The sequence below is a fragment of the Drosophila tropicalis genome, unplaced genomic scaffold (genome assembly GCF_018151085.1).
Source record: "Drosophila tropicalis isolate 14030-0801.00 unplaced genomic scaffold, ASM1815108v1 contig_87, whole genome shotgun sequence".
Taxonomy (NCBI): domain Eukaryota; kingdom Metazoa; phylum Arthropoda; class Insecta; order Diptera; family Drosophilidae; genus Drosophila; species Drosophila tropicalis.
The window spans coordinates 239,045-254,630 of record NW_027173365.1 but is presented as its reverse complement, the minus strand read 5'-3'; the positions used below and the strand labels follow the sequence as shown (position 1 = coordinate 254,630).

The 15,586-nt window shown below is 35.7% G+C and overlaps 3 protein-coding genes and 1 long non-coding RNA gene across 4 annotated transcripts; 1 reads left to right on the top strand and 3 right to left on the bottom strand.

Moving 5' to 3' along the window:
* Positions 1-414: 414 nt before the first annotated feature.
* yellow-k (L-dopachrome tautomerase yellow-k) lies at positions 415-2,061 on the bottom strand. The gene has a single exon (XM_068298850.1). The coding sequence runs from the start codon at positions 2,052-2,054 to the stop codon at positions 1,032-1,034; it is 1,023 nt and encodes a 340-aa protein (XP_068154951.1). The 5' UTR covers positions 2,055-2,061; the 3' UTR covers positions 415-1,031.
* Positions 2,062-5,146: 3,085 nt separating this feature from the next.
* On the top strand, positions 5,147-6,327 carry mex1 (midgut expression 1). Its single transcript, XM_068298855.1, has 2 exons — positions 5,147-5,369; positions 6,020-6,327. The coding sequence occupies exons 1-2, from the start codon at positions 5,317-5,319 to the stop codon at positions 6,210-6,212; spliced, it is 246 nt and encodes an 81-aa protein (XP_068154956.1). The 5' UTR covers positions 5,147-5,316; the 3' UTR covers positions 6,213-6,327.
* Positions 6,328-10,812: 4,485 nt separating this feature from the next.
* Positions 10,813-12,878, bottom strand: MsrA (methionine sulphoxide reductase A). Its single transcript, XM_068298844.1, is given in 5 exon segments — positions 10,813-11,267; positions 11,326-11,586; positions 11,720-11,814; positions 11,816-11,914; positions 12,807-12,878. Coding segments are annotated over 5 exon segments (747 nt in total). The 5' UTR covers positions 12,864-12,878; the 3' UTR covers positions 10,813-11,032.
* A 1,444-nt stretch (positions 12,879-14,322) lies between these two features.
* Positions 14,323-15,257, bottom strand: LOC137583742 (uncharacterized). Its single transcript, XR_011033442.1, has 2 exons — positions 14,633-15,257; positions 14,323-14,485 (listed from the first exon to the last, which is right to left on the bottom strand). It is a non-coding gene; the product is annotated as an uncharacterized lncRNA (long non-coding RNA).
* Positions 15,258-15,586: the final 329 nt, after the last annotated feature.

Sequence of the window (15,586 nt, the reverse complement as noted above, 5' to 3'; positions counted from 1 at the left end):
TCGTGATTGTGAAGTAAAAGAAGTAATTTCCACTAACAATAATCAGTCTTTTGAAACCCACTCTATAATAGATGCGATAAACAAATTGTTTAAATTATCAGACTAGTATTAAGCACTAGAGATTTACTCTTCCCACTAAGCTATAAATGTGGTGTTCTTAGAATGGTCTATAGCCTGTTTGCAAAGCCTGTTAAATACAGTCCCCCAGTTGAAATCTTTAACAGGCACCACCTTCTTGGATCATGTATACACTTGCATTACGATGGCAACAAATTAAACCTTTGTGTTGGCATCAGTGCCCAACGAGTTTAGTACCATGTCGGTGTTTCAAGCAACGCAAATGCACTACATAATCAAGAACCATTAAAGGCATTTTTTCCTTTTTGATTAGATTTAAATAGACGCCATAAACGGTTCGTTGTGATTATTTATTTTACATTTTGCCGTCGATCGTGTCAAACGACTTGAAAAAAGGGGTACATGCCACTAAAATACCAATGACTAAGTTGATTTTGTGTGACAAAGGTCACGCCTTCTCCTATCGTACAACTTGCCATATAATTTGTATGTGGACATTTTTGAAATCCTCAAGCTCACTTCTATTTCTTAGGCTAAATTTGGATGTATGAATAAGTTCTTTTCTTTTGTTTGGTATAAACTGGTCTATAAGTTTATTTATTTTAGAAATTATTAAAAAGGAATTATGTTTAATTTTTATTCAAACTAAAATAATGAATATTCCTTGACTTTTGATCTTTTGTAAAACTCAAGAGGTTATTCATGAACTTTGGCCAAATCCGGGGTATATTCTTTAACATTAGGTTACAGTTTTAATGTGTTAACTTATTCAGTTTTGTCTTAACCATGTTTGCAACCGAAAAAAAGGGAAAACGCACCGTCTATATATGCTTGGATAAAAAAATTCAAGGAAGACCACTAAGAACTTGAGAAAACGTATTTTCAGAAGGGTCTTGGGTCAAGTGAATCTTATGTACATAGATGATTATCTTAGTATAACTCATTTCTGCTTATTACAGCAATCCTGGATAGCATATGTCCTGAGGCTTGAGCACCCGATCGCTGAGAACCCATACCGCGCCATCGACGCCAAGGAATATTTGCTGAATGTTCTTCGAAGTCAAATATATAATTTCATTGCCCTCCGCTGTGAGATTCGTTAGACGGGAGCAGCGAACAACTGCCCCGAATTTGGGCATGACGTAGAACAAGGAACCGGTGTAATCTATCAGCATACTGCGACTGCTGCCTAAGAGGCTGCCCAGACGGTTAAGCTGAATAGGCTTCCGAGCTATACCGTTTGATTTATCATTCAAACTCAATGCCCTGCCAGAGCCATAGAGTCCACCATCCTGATCGACGACCAAAAGTTCCCCATAAAGCCCGAACGTAAAGTCCAATGGCTTAATTGGAAACGTTTGGTTCATGTTCTCATACTTGTGACTAATAAGTGGCCAACTATGCCAAGTTTGCTCCAAAATGTCGTACGCCAATATCATGGGACTGTCACCTAGTATGAAGTAGATGTGACGCTCCACCTCACAGCTGCTGGGTTTTGGCGGCATTTGTACTACCAAGCTTTGGGTATTATTAACATCTATATGTTGGCCACAACTAATGCGCAGGAGCTCAATATTATTTCGTATCAAATCGAAGACTAACAGTTTGGGTGGACACTCACTACCCGGCCAACCCACATCCATGACCCACAAACGGCTCAAACTATCTACTTGCGACCAGTGAGCCTGTTGCAGGAGCGTGCAATCCGAATGATCTCCATTTGCGTGAACTTCGTTGCTGGGGAAGATGATCGTACGCATCGGCAGATATGAGACCGGCCACTGGGCCTCTATTAAGGTGGGGAACCTCTTGTTTTCCACACTGATGCTAAGGAAAACTCGCGAAAAGTGCATTGACAGATGACGCACATTGTAACTGGAGCCATTTAAGCCCGCCTGCGAGAGCAACCATGCCCCATTCACCGTAACCAAACAAAGAATCAGGCTAAGACAGTAGAGAATACATGATGCGGTCATTGTTAAATGCAGATATCAACTGAATAACCAAACTAAATGCCAACGCTAAAGAAATAAAATGCTGAAAATTGTCGAGGTCATCATTCGGTGTTGTGTGGCACCGTCACTTCCATGTCGCCGGCCTAAAATGCATTTCTCTCACTTTTGCTCCCTCTCCGTCTCTCTGTTTCTTATTTTCTTTATTCTCTTTATTACGTCAAAATGACGGGAACACCTTTAGTCTTGGATTAGTAAGTCATATTCTGAAATATTTCCGTGGCGATTTTATTGCACTAGTGTCTGATTCAGTTGGTGCGTTACTTGTCTCTTAGACAAGTAGCAAAGCAGTCTGAAAAGGTTATTTATTTGCCTTATTGCGAAATGAAAAAAAAATGAAGTCGACTCGCCGACTTGGGTATACCATACACCAGGTGAAACAAATATTTCAAATTTCGAAAACCAAATGTACATACATATGTCTATTGAATTGTTTTTAAATGCTTCATAGTATGTGCTATCTCGCTCACTCTACAAACACACGAGCGCCGCCACTAGCCAACGTCCAATCCTGGCCTTATGGACCGCGTAGTAAAATACGTTCATACGCATATTTTGCATGTTTCTAGTCCGATTTCAATAAACGATATTTTGCAAAGTACTGCAAGTGGTGCTATTTTTAGTTTCGGGTATTTTTTGAGTATATCAAGGATTTTTGTAAAAATCTTTGAAAACGTTGGATATTGATAGAATTTTTTTTCTGCTTCCATTAGTAGAAAGTATTCTACGTTCAAAAACATATTCACATGTTCCTTGACCCTTAAAATAAGTCTAGGAATCCTTTGAACACATTACCTCAGCAAGTGGTGCTATTTTTAAGTTCGCAGCTGTACGTACATCACTTACCCGTTATACATGATCTTATGCTCCACCTAAAGTCAGATTTTTGTAGTCAAGTCTTCAATTTGTAAGTTCAAAGGTTGGTGTAAACTTGTGTTAAAAGCGACCCGGACGGTAAAAGTTCCGGTCATCAGAGTACGTTTACTTCACTCGTCGCAGTTTAGTTATTATCCGATTTTTTTGTCCAAACTTTGCCACAAAAGTAACTGTAAGAGCCAATTGTTGTAGGTCATTGCCGATTTTCATATTGGAATAGATAGCTCCGCCAGTTAGACATCGTCAGAGTTCTTGGCTCCTTGAATTTAGTCACCAGGTTTTAGTACACCAGGCAGTGTAGAGTAGTTTTCAATTTCCATAGGAATTAGAATCTTATCTTAATGGCTAACTGCTATTGCGCATAACTGCTTTGGAGATTAAGAAAACTTAATATTTTGTTATAGCTTCCTGTGCTTAGTTTTGTAAAGCCCCGTCCTGATAGATGACTTTATATGGCACTGCAATCTGTCATCATGTTTTCCCCAATTTATCTACGTATGTGTCATTGGCATTATCTAATTCGATTGCGCCCAACTTTGCAAATCGCGTCATCACCAATAAAAAATGGAGACTACAACGTCCCACCGACTTCAATATACCATACATCACATTCTCTCCACATCATTCATATGCTTAATTTAGCTCATTTTAGTCCTTAGCAAGTGTGTATAGTCTAAATATGCAAAGTAGATCCATGGAAAATCATTAGACATGAATTTAGGGAATCCCCACTTCAAAATCACTTCGAAGGTTTATGGGAGAAGAAGTTGTAAGTGGATAATATTACGTGATCCTGTAGTCAAAGTTCTACCTCACTATATATGTACATATGAATATACAAATATCATATTACGAGGCTGATGGGGCTTAACAAGTGGGGATGTGATGAATCGTCTGTACAATATGCATACTGCCACATTATAAACACATTTGATTTTTGACCTTCGATCGTCATCGATTCACCATTGTTGGCCTCCTTTTCAAAGATGGAAAGTAGTCCTGTCCGAGGGCGTTGCCAAGTATGGGCAGGGGAGGGCAAAGATTGATGGATAAGTCTTTAATGATATTATAAAAAACTCGTTTATTTAGAGGTGTCTGATTTGTAAAAGTTCAATAAGGCTTTGACAGCTTACCTGATTCAACGGGTGAGGGAAACTGTTATATGTTAGCCTACACACTTTGTGGATAGAGTGTGCTGATTCCGAAGTGGTAGTCAGATAGTCATATGTTTCGATATTTTGCTTATTCCTTTAGAACTAAAACTGCCGAAATGGCAGCTGAAAAATCTTAAGATCTAATATTTTCTTTCAAAGTAGTCAAAGTTTGGTGATATTTAACGACTCTAAATAATGTTGACGACCTACTGAATATGATTACATATATAGATATGAGAAATTTTGAGTAAGTTTGGAGTGCCAAATGGCAACAATAAGATATAAGCGATTTTACCAATTTTTTCTTATTTGACGTTTTAAGATTTTCACCCATTTTTATTCTGGGGCATACTTTCTGGCTTTTCTTTGTATTATAAAACGCATTGTGCGGTTGTTTATAGTAGATCGACTTTGTTGTTGATGTTGATCAAGAATGAATATATTCTGTGCTCATTACATTCACTTTGGCGACATTAATTTACCATTTTACCCTCTGGATGCATGGTATAATGATCAATACGAAATTTCAAAATGAAATTCTTATCAATGCCTCAATATACAATATGTATTTTTGAATTATTATTATAGATCATAAATTAGGCTAAGTGTGTGATAGAGTTATTCCATTTCGAAGACTTAGATTTCAGATTTTGGTAGAAGGGAGAACCCTACCCTCGTGGTGCGCTTCGTATCCAACCAGATCTCAAACCTGCACCTAGATAAGTCAATTATTCTTGCACTCGCAGAGTGTACCTTTATGAGGGCATTCATGTGCCTTATGTACTTACAAATATATATGTACATACATACCTATACATTGATTCTTTCTCTCTATATATATATATATCTCTCTCTCTGTCTCTGAAGTATGTTCCGTGCTGTTAATTATGGTTTTTGAGCCTCGTTATCGGTTGATTGTTTTATTTTTGTTATTTTGTTGTTGCTGTCTTTTCACCGATATGATTAACGCTTTTTGCACTTCAATACATTTCCCTTTTGTTTGGTGGGTAACGAAAACCATACCCAGTTGTTAATTTGGTTTTGTCCACCACACCAGCGAACGGCGGAATAACGAACTGATCGAATAAATATATATATACAAATATATTTTTTTTTTTTTTTGTGTTCAGTGAATACACGACTTACGTTTTACTTTTCCTATTTCAATAAGGAATTATAATACAGATTCATTTAAGATGTGCAACTGTCTGTGGGAATGCCTAAAGTGTCCAGGCAAATTAGTTTGTTGGTAAGTCCGGGACTTGACCCCACAGCGGAAAAGGGCTTTTATCAAAAAGACTGTTAATTAGCAGTATTGTACTTACGGTGAAGTTATATTTGGAGCAGTACATGCACTGACTCATTATTTACTATATGAATGATAAGTAAACATGCGACATGCTTCTGAATTTATCGATTTTTTGCTTCCGTAAAGAAGTTATTTAATAAACTCATATTCGTATAGTCATTAAGCACATTAAGTTCAGAGTTTTTTATTTGAACTGACTATAAACAAATTGAGTAAACCTTAATGAATCAAATAAAACCAAAGTGCAGAAGAATTCGGGAAACTTTCTCCAAAAAGTATGCAATGGAAATATAATTATTATTTGCAAGACATTTAAATCTTATCATGCCTTAAAGCAATGTTTGCTCTGAGGATTTTCGTCTTCATCCACAGAATTTTCCTAAACTTCTTTATGTGTTTCAAAAAGCGAATCCTTGACTGCTTATTGCATAGATTTGGGAGCAAATTGTATAGACTTTTAGCCTAATCCATAAGATTTACAAACTAATTATATTTAAATCAAATAAAACCAATATTTGGCCGTTTCGATCGGCCAAAGATCGTTAATTCTAATTTTTGAAACTAATTCTATATTTATTACATCTTTTTAGCTGCTGTGAATGCGCTTGTAAAATGGTATTGAGTATACTCTGCTCATTCATAGTTGTTTTGGTGATTATTGGTCTGATTGTTTATTTCACTGTCTTCTATGGCAAGGATAGCAGCGATGCAGCTAATGTGGCCACAACACTGGCTCCAATTGTGAAACGAAGCATAAGGGACTATTTTAAGAAGGAATACTAATGCACAAACTATCTTATATAAAACTTGGCGAAATGAATTTGTAGAGTCTTAAGTTGTTTAAAAATAATAATTCAACAAAGAATAGAGAATAAAACATCGAAAACCATAACTATAACTAATGAACCAATATGATAAATACAATCGCTATAGCATTAATCTAATCTAGCCATAATGGGCTTTTTCCTTATCTCTTGACTGTTTCGACCGAAATCTGTAATTTCAGTATGAGCCATATAGAACATACCCACATACATACATACATATATGTGTATATGTCTGTATTTTGTTTGTAGGTTTGTCAACTGATAATAATAGCTATAAAAAACCTGAAAACCAGAGTTGAGTCAACGAGTATTTTGGGTATATCTGGGTACTTTGTTATGAAGTTGTCACTTGAGAGAGAGAGAGAGAGAGAGAGAGAGAGAAAAAAAGACTGGAAGAATACGAGGGCTAACAACTCTCAGCCGACCAAGATCATTGTTTGTTGGGCTCAACATCGGCATAGTAGCGGACATACGAAATTTCTTAGTATGCTATTGCGACCATTTAGCAAACGAAACAGACAGCCCTAGTTTTAAGAGAAAGAAAGATTTAAATTGTTTCTTCTTTTTTAGTCCCTAGCCCTGTTCTTGTCAGATCTTATAAGATAAAACTAGTCAATCTGTTTTCCTTCGAGTTCTAAGATTCGAGACTATATTTCAAAGCGGGTAAGAACATGCTCCATCTCGAAGAAGAACAAAGTGATAATCAGTTAAATAGCGAGATTGAACCTAATTGGTTGACGCCAAAGCGCGTAGTTCAAATACCTCAGCATAATTTGTTCCATCTTGATTCATACGACTTGCAATCTGTCGTCGGAAGGTTGGTTTGAGTTTAAATCAGATGGCAGTGCTGCCAAAAGTATGCTTTAGTTTCATAGTTTCAAATGGTTTTACTAAGTATGCAATAGTTTTTTTTTTCATAAGTTTCGCGAAGTATGCTATTCAAAAGTTAGGTGTTTAGGCTTTACGGACGGAAGATGTTATTCAATAAAAATACTCTCTATCAGCGAAATTGCATTTGCAAGAAAGCTTCTTAGTCCAACATATATGTATGTATGTATGTACCTGTATATGCAAATTGCTTTCTTTTCGCAAACATCTAAGACTGAAAAATATTTCCGATTCTGCACTTATCTATTGATTTTGTTTTTATTTAAGGAACTATAACCTTTTTATTTATGTATGTAGATATATATATATCTGTATATTCCATTTTGGTATCTCCAAATATACAATTTATATATTCTTGATCAGCAGTCGAGTTCATATGGCAATGTCTGTCTGTCAGACTGGATCTACGATAAATTCTTCAATGTGGACTTCAATATATTGCTGGAACCACTAAATGATATATCTACCATAGAAACAACGAAGTCACTAACAGTGATGTTATTAATAACTCCGTTATTTTCCAAGGTATTGTCATCAAAATGAATACTTGTCAGTTTAATATATATATTAATGACTGTGCCAACTTTCAAAAAGATTGTGCGACTATATCATATAATTTCTGTAAGAGCGATCAGTCGAAAACAATTTTGGTCAGCGAAACTGTTTTGCTTCCATTGCGATTATCTTCAAACTAGATAAATAACATACGCTTTTGAAGTTTCAGTTTTCTGTCTGTCAAATGTTTCTAGGCCGTTCTTTTGCTTTAGACGACTTTTTACATCGAATGTTATTTAGTACAAAGAAAAACTTGCAAGGGTATTCGAAATTCGGCACAGTCTCTAGTCAAATCTTACCTTGACTGCTTAAGCAGCTGGACTTATTTTTATGGTTGAAAATGACACGCATACATATATTCTCTATGTATTCGTATGTTATCTAATCCTTTCATAGGGCATTGATCTTTAGGCTCTATTAGAGGGCTTTCTTTTACCTGGTTTAACAAATTAACTCCTGCGGTGGATATGTATGTACCTGAAACTGATTAGCGCAAAGTTCCAAAGGATTAGAAAAGCAAGAGTAGTTCAATTAGGATCCTAAAGCTCGTTCAATGTCGCGTAAGACTAGGTATAGATAATTAATCCCAGTGACTGGCGAAAATTTCGTCGATTCATAGGTAATCAGCCAACGCATTTTAATTAATTTATTGACTGAATTTCATTCTAAAGAAATTTTTATAGTACACATAAACTATAGATGAATTGCAAAATTCGTCTCCTGTTTTTATATTATCATGCGAAATAGTCGTCAGAATAATTGCAAATCATTATTTTGATTATTGAATATGGCCTTGGCTCGGTCTTTTGGGGTTCCCTTGGGGCATTGCAAAAACAAAAAATAAAAAGGAAATTTTGAAAATCGATAAATGTTTAACACTCGCACATAAACATGGAATATTAGACTTTTTTTGAATCATTTTTGTACACTTCTTGTGTGCATATAAGACTTTTAGTTTTTTACATCCGCCATCTCTTGGCGTTACTACGATCTTCCGAATGCTAGATGTAGTTGCTCATCGGCCCACCCAAATCGACATATTCTTCTTCTTTTCCCACCGTAACAACTTGTGTAACATCTAGTAACGCCAGGGAACAAACAAAATACCCACCTACCGACAGACCCCTTTGGCATCTACCACGTCTCAGTCCCCATCGTCTGTCGTATCATTATAAAATGTTTATCTCGCGATTCACGCTTTCAACGCGTCTCGATTTGTTTTGTCGGCCGCTTATAACGAGAATTCTTGCAAAATTCCCTGTGGCTAGGGATTATGTTTGATTTTCATCAAATTCGGACCCATGGTGGATACTAAACTGGACTATAGGTCAGCCAAAAACTGAAGAAAATCCTTCACTGGAAGCCCCGAAAAACGCAAATACTTGTCACAAGCGAACGGCCAGTCCGATTTTGATGACTCTTGCAAAATCAGATGCTCCAGGGCCATATATAGCCACAGACCAAAAATTTGCCAAATCCTACTATCCTTTCATATAGAAATCAATTAACAAAAAACAATTTAAATCTTGCATTTGTTGTAAACAAAATATATTCGTATTTTGCTCTAGGAAATCACATTTCAACCTTATCATCATCAACTGAAAACTCACACACGCGGCCGGTTGAATCATTGTGTGGATGTTGTGGTGATCAGTGAGAGGGGAGCGGGGAGCGGCGAGGGAGGCCGGTTGTTTGGTGAGCTTGTCGTCTGTCAACTTTTCATAGTTGGCATTCATTCAAATGAGAATGGAGAGTACAATGCAAAGAGAGAGAGAGAGATGCGGCCAGAGAAAAAGCTAATCGGCATGTGAATACACTTGAGGGGGTGGCAAAGTGGGTGACATACAGGTTACACGTGCATAGTTTTGATCGGCCGGACAATCAATTTGGATATTAAGACAAACGCTTCAAGTAAACTGCTCGAAGAATCTTTATTTATATGTATGTATGTATAAAAAACACTTAAAAGCCTCGACGTCTCTAATCAAATTTTTTCAATGACTATGTGCATTTTACAATTAAATATAGTATTCCTATACATACATATATGTACATACATATGTACATATGTATTTCCTTGGATCCTAAACTGTTGGTCATTCTCTGCCTTATTTATGGCTTTTGACTTCTACACTTGAGCGAGCATATTTAGAAATTATCAATAACACAAATACATTTGTATGGTGATACTTAGGTTCGGTGCGTAATCGAATATAATTTAACTATTTTCATCGGTGCGGTTAGTTAGTCCCAATAAAGAAAGCATTTCACAAACAAATCCATTTGAACCTCCTTGAACCTTTTGCTTTTTATAAAGTTTCTTTCAGCTAAAACGGCACTTAAGCGAACTCAATTGTAATCATCCATTATCTTTTTATACCCTTTAAGGGGATGCTATAACTTTAGGCATATGTTTGTAACGCAGATTGCCGATACGGACCACTAAAAACCAAATATCTCTATAGGAACAGATTATTCTTATTGAGAAATTTCTCATAATTATCCGAAACCATTTAAAGTTATTGAAATATTTAACTTTTTTAATATGTCCGCATCTTTTCGAGGATGAACAAAACTAAATCCTGAACTGAATTCTAACATTTTTTTTTTCAAAGATATCCTAAAGTTGTCGTAGGCAATAAAATTTTACTGTAATATAAGCATTCTAGGGATACACACACAATGGCTCTTTATGCTTTTTAATAATATTCGAAATTTTCCGAAATGCCCAAGGACTAGATAACATTAGCATAACTATTTTTCATATCATTCTCAAAGATTTTTGTAGTCCGAACAAAACAAAAAAAAGGTCAAGATTCACAACAGGAAAAACTTAAGATAGCCCATGAACTCAAATGATCTATGAAATCCAACATTAGTATAATACATACACACATAAGTTTTATGATTTTCGTTTTTATAAAAGTTTACGGAGAATATATATGTAGATTTCACCTTTCACTTTGTGACTTGCAAAAAACTTAACCGAGGTTAATTACCTCTTCAAAGCGAGTCCGTAAGCTTATCTTGAGGGGACTTTTGGTCTATTTGGATTAGGGTCACTGAAAGTAATCTCGCTACTCAACGATTATACCAAGAGCAAAACAGAGCAATTTAAATTGTGAAATATCTTTTATTACCATAAAATATATATATTTTTATACATATAATTGTATTTAAAGCCTAAATAATACGCAAGTTTGTTCTAAACAAAACAAATTAAAATCTCATATATGTGCATATGTATATGTACATATTCTTCATTTACATATATACCCCCCTAGATTATTTTGTATAAGATCTACGCTTAACATCTATGTAGATACGACCACGTCAGCAATAGAGTCCCTGGCCCTCGTTCTGCTCGACATGGTGACTACAGTACTGGCGCTGAGTGGGTGTCAGGCCAAAAGATTCAACTTCCGATTTGAACTGTTCCACACCGCCGACACCTGCTAGATAGCCATTCAATTTGGTAGCCACAAAGCTGGTTTGCAACAGTTTCTGGTTGAGATTCAGAGACGAAACCAGATCCTTATGGCCTTGAAGACGATACTTTTGGTGGTAACTGTGGGAGAAACAAAAGAATTTAGCTAAAAGTTGCATACTGAAAGACTCTAACTTACTCTTCAGCAGCATAGAAATTCTTCTTTGGCGCAATCTCTGTAGTTATGATCTCTGGCGAACGACGCTCCTGTTCCTCCATTATTGAAGCTTCGGCAATTTGTTTCTGTTCATCGTCATGATAGAGAATCAGCGAAGCATATTGACGTTTGATGGGCGTGGTTAGGCCATATTCGTGATTGTTCCAGAACAGATCCAATAACTCTTTGAAGCTGATTACCGTGGGATCGTAGTCAATTTCCAAAACCTCGGTATGATCACCCCTGTTGAAAATTGAGTTGGCGTTAGTAGACGGAAATCGATGAATAAGTACAGAGGGCGGGATGGGAAAGAAAGATGGAAAGAGCAAAAAATGGCGGGTTAGGACAATCAATGTTCCAGTTTCTATAATCTTACATTTTACGGTACGTTGGTAGATCCGCGGAGCCGCCAGCATAGCCGACAGTGGTCCTCAGCACTCCCTGCGTGGCGCCATACAGGGATTCCGCTCCCCCAAAAGCAGCCCATGCCAAAGGTGGCTGTCGCCTTTGTCACATTCACTTGGTGCACTGGGGCAATGTTAAGTTCCTTTTGTTCATTACGAACAGTACTCTAAAAGGAAAGGAAAACAAAACGGGCACATGGTTAGAATTGACGTTGGAGAAATGCACAAGTTTAAGCCTGGTCACCAAAAACAGAAAGGTCAATCCATAACCAAATCCCGGTAAGCAGCGCATTTTGAAAATACATAGATATGTATGTACATATGTGTGTGTTCCCTTTTTTTTTTTTTTTGTGCTGCTTTTACTGATTCATACGCTAACGACGACAGCAAAATAATGCCGACTCGGCACACTGTCTCCCTCTATCACAGTGGCCCAGTCCAGTTGCATGCAGTTACAGCTGTTGAATCAGCTGTTTCGTATTGGGTCCAGATGACAAAATCAATGCTAGTATCAGGGTCAACTTAAATCTTGAGCAATTTAATTGACAGAAAGGAAATAAAATTTCACTAATTTACATCACTGCACATTCTCCCACTTTTCCCTATGCATTGCGAACATTTGTTTGTCTCCTTTTTGATTAAAAATTTAAGTTTTGTTTGTGTAGTTGAAAAACTTGCCTTGAAATTACGAAACAGACGCGCAAACATTTTATGTTCTAATGTAGCTGGGCCAACAATTGGTGAGCAACTAAGCTTTGGCCAAAACAAACGAATAGTATGTGCCCGAAACATGTTAATAATTCTCTCAACAATAGATGTTAAAGCCGAAACTGGCTTCTGGCCATAAAGAGCAGGTAAATCTTTTTGCGACCTTGTAAGGGTTCAAGAAACTTTCTCAAAATTAAAAAAAATTAAATTTAAGTATTCAACAAACACAAAAAAAATATATGTACATATATAATCTATTGCGTTTGGATTACTCTTTATACACATATGGACATACATATGTTTCACTTTTGAGTTCACTTTGTTTTTAATCTATAATTCTTTTCCTCTTACCAGATCCTTAAGCTCAGGAGTTGAAACGGAATTGACTTGGGTGATAGTTAGAGACATTTTAAAACAAGTGTTTTTGTATTTTGAGATATTTGGATTAAAAACTGTGTGCTGCCTTTGGCAAATTCAAATCAAAACTGATGCACCTGCTAGACAGTACGGCCCAATTTATACCCGTCGGCTCCTCTGCTTTCTATAAAGAAAAAGAGCAACAGCAAACCCGAAAGAGTGAGAGTCTCGGCTATCTGCTCATCTAAATATGTACATATGTATGTACACATATACAACAAACATATTCGCCTCTATGGTCATGGTCTCTCCCGCTCTATATCAGAGCAGGCAAAGCCTGAGTAAGCAACGCGACAATTAAATGAAAAGCGCTTTTAGAGTTATCTTTAATTTGAATTAGTTATGTTTAAATTGCTGTTCTATTGCAATTTTCTATATTGAAGCGCTTATATTTTTAATTCAATTAAGATATCCTTATAGTTCTTTTAGCATATTGCCATCATTTTTATTAAGTGTCAAATAATTTGTTAAAAGTTGCAATGTTTTTTTTTGTGTTCTAATCAAGTTCTTGTGATTTTTAATGTTTTTTTTTTTTTTTTATTTTACGGCTCTAGGTTTAATATAAAAACGACTCGGTTTTAATTTTTGAATTTCCAACATATTTTTGAATTTCCAACATAGTCGGAGATTGCCTTAAGGGTCAAACATATGTATTTAACAGATATACCATTTTTTTTGATAATAAAAACGCAAACATTATATGTAACAACTTTTTTCATCTTACATTTCAACTCCAATACTTTGTCCGTTTGTTAAAACGCGGAATTTTACACTTTGTGTAAGTAAATATCTGTATAGATAATGCATAGTCGATGGACTAAAACAACATACTGTATCCTTGCTCCGCAGACGAGCACAACAAAAGTAACGTAAAATCGAAAAGCACTCGCACCCTACTGTGCAGAAAGTGGCTACTGTCTAGATTTTTTTAGCATCTTTCAAGAAAAGACTTGTTACCACAATAGTTTCACATTGAAGACAATCTCTGCCAATCTTTTAATATAAAAACAGTTTTTATCTTGGATCTTGAGCCGGTTAACTCAAAGGTTTTGTAGATACGATTTACATATGTACATCCATACATATCTTCAACTATGTATTACTAAAATAAATGGTTGGACTAACTTTAGCAGTTTCGAATTTTGCACGCGAGGAGTTTTTACTTAATGTGAAGAAGCCTAAATATACTAATAAAGGATATTCACATTAAAAAAAAATACATAGTATAAAAAAAATGCATTAGTATAAAATACAGCATAATTGTATCAATAATTTTTAATTAAAAATATAAACACTTGTGAAACGAGAAAACAAATTTAATTTGAAGACTGTCCACTGCGGCGGGGTGGACAAATTTAAATTAACGAAACGCGGTCACCCCATTTTATTTAATTTAGACTGATTTGCGAATAATGTGACGATAATGGCAATGGAAAAAAACTAACTTCGGTTATGTTGAAGTTTGCAGTGTTTGCCCGTTATATTTTTTATTAAAAATGTACATACATATGTACAAGTTAACAAATCTGGTAAAGATGCTAACAAACAAACTTAAAAGGTGTTGGGTTGGGTGCAGCAGAATGTATCGAATAAAATAGTCATCGATATCGGTGCTAGTGTTGGTAGACGGCGCACATAGGTAGATTTTGCAAAATTAGGCGGCCAAAAGTAAAAAAAAAAAAAATCATTTTAAGAACAAACTATTGATGCACATTGTTAGGAGATATGTACTTCCGAGAAACTAACCCCATCATTCTCACCTTTCAAAATAGCGCCCGCGCCGAATTACAGGTAGTCAAACTTCGATTATCATTCACAGTGTTCATATTTAATTCTGGCCGTTTTCAGTGATACATTTTTCCAAAGTCAATATTTATTTTTGCAAAGTTACTATCTAAGTAATTGTGATGGATATCAATAGTCCAGATATGTATCTTTATGTGTTATGTAGTACTCACAAGTTTTAAGAATGTTTTGCATACATTAGCATTGTTATAAAAGACCACATTTGAGACAGATTTTTCTAAAAAAAAAAATTTTAAAGGGGCTTATAAGTTATAACTACTTTCCCTGTCCGTCCCTGTAATATTTCTTAATATAATAATTTATGCATAGTTTCAATATTTATATGAAGTTGTAGTTGGCCACCTATAGCCACCTATTCACGAAATATAGTTAGTCAAAGTTAGCCCATATTCAATAGAAAACCTTGCTATTTTAGTATTAAGTTGAAAAAAAATTAAATTAATGTATTTTAATAACATTTAATTATTTTTTCCATTTAAAGTGTATTTTAATGAAATGAAGCAAGTAAGTCGACTCGTCGACTTGGGTATACCATACACCAGGTGAAATAAATATTTCAAATTTCGAAAACCAAATGTATGTCTATTAAATTGTTTTTACATGTTTCATAGATGTGCTATCTCGCTCACTCTACGAACACACGAGCACTCTAGCGCCGCTACTAGCCAACGGCCAATTCTGGCCTTGTGGACCGCTTAGTAAAATACGTTCATACGCATATTTTGCATGTTTCTAGTCCGATTTCAATAAAATTCGGTAGTTTTGTAGAAATAGATAAGATTAATTAGTCTGCCGAATGCGATAGTCAAAAAACTACAGGAAGAAATCGGTTTTTTCTTAATTATGGAGGCGGAAGTAGGCATGGCAAAATATGAAAATATATATACTCTGCGCGCATACTAAGCCAG

Coding starts and splice junctions, on each gene's coding strand:
- yellow-k (XM_068298850.1), bottom strand. CDS start 2,054: ATGACCGCATCATGTATTCTCTACTGTCTTAGCCTGATTCTTTGTTTG.
- mex1 (XM_068298855.1), top strand. CDS start 5,317: ATGTGCAACTGTCTGTGGGAATGCCTAAAGTGTCCAGGCAAATTAGTT. Junction 5,370..6,019: donor CCAGGCAAATTAGTTTGTTG/GTAAGTCCGGGA, acceptor ACATCTTTTTAG/CTGCTGTGAATGCGCTTGTA.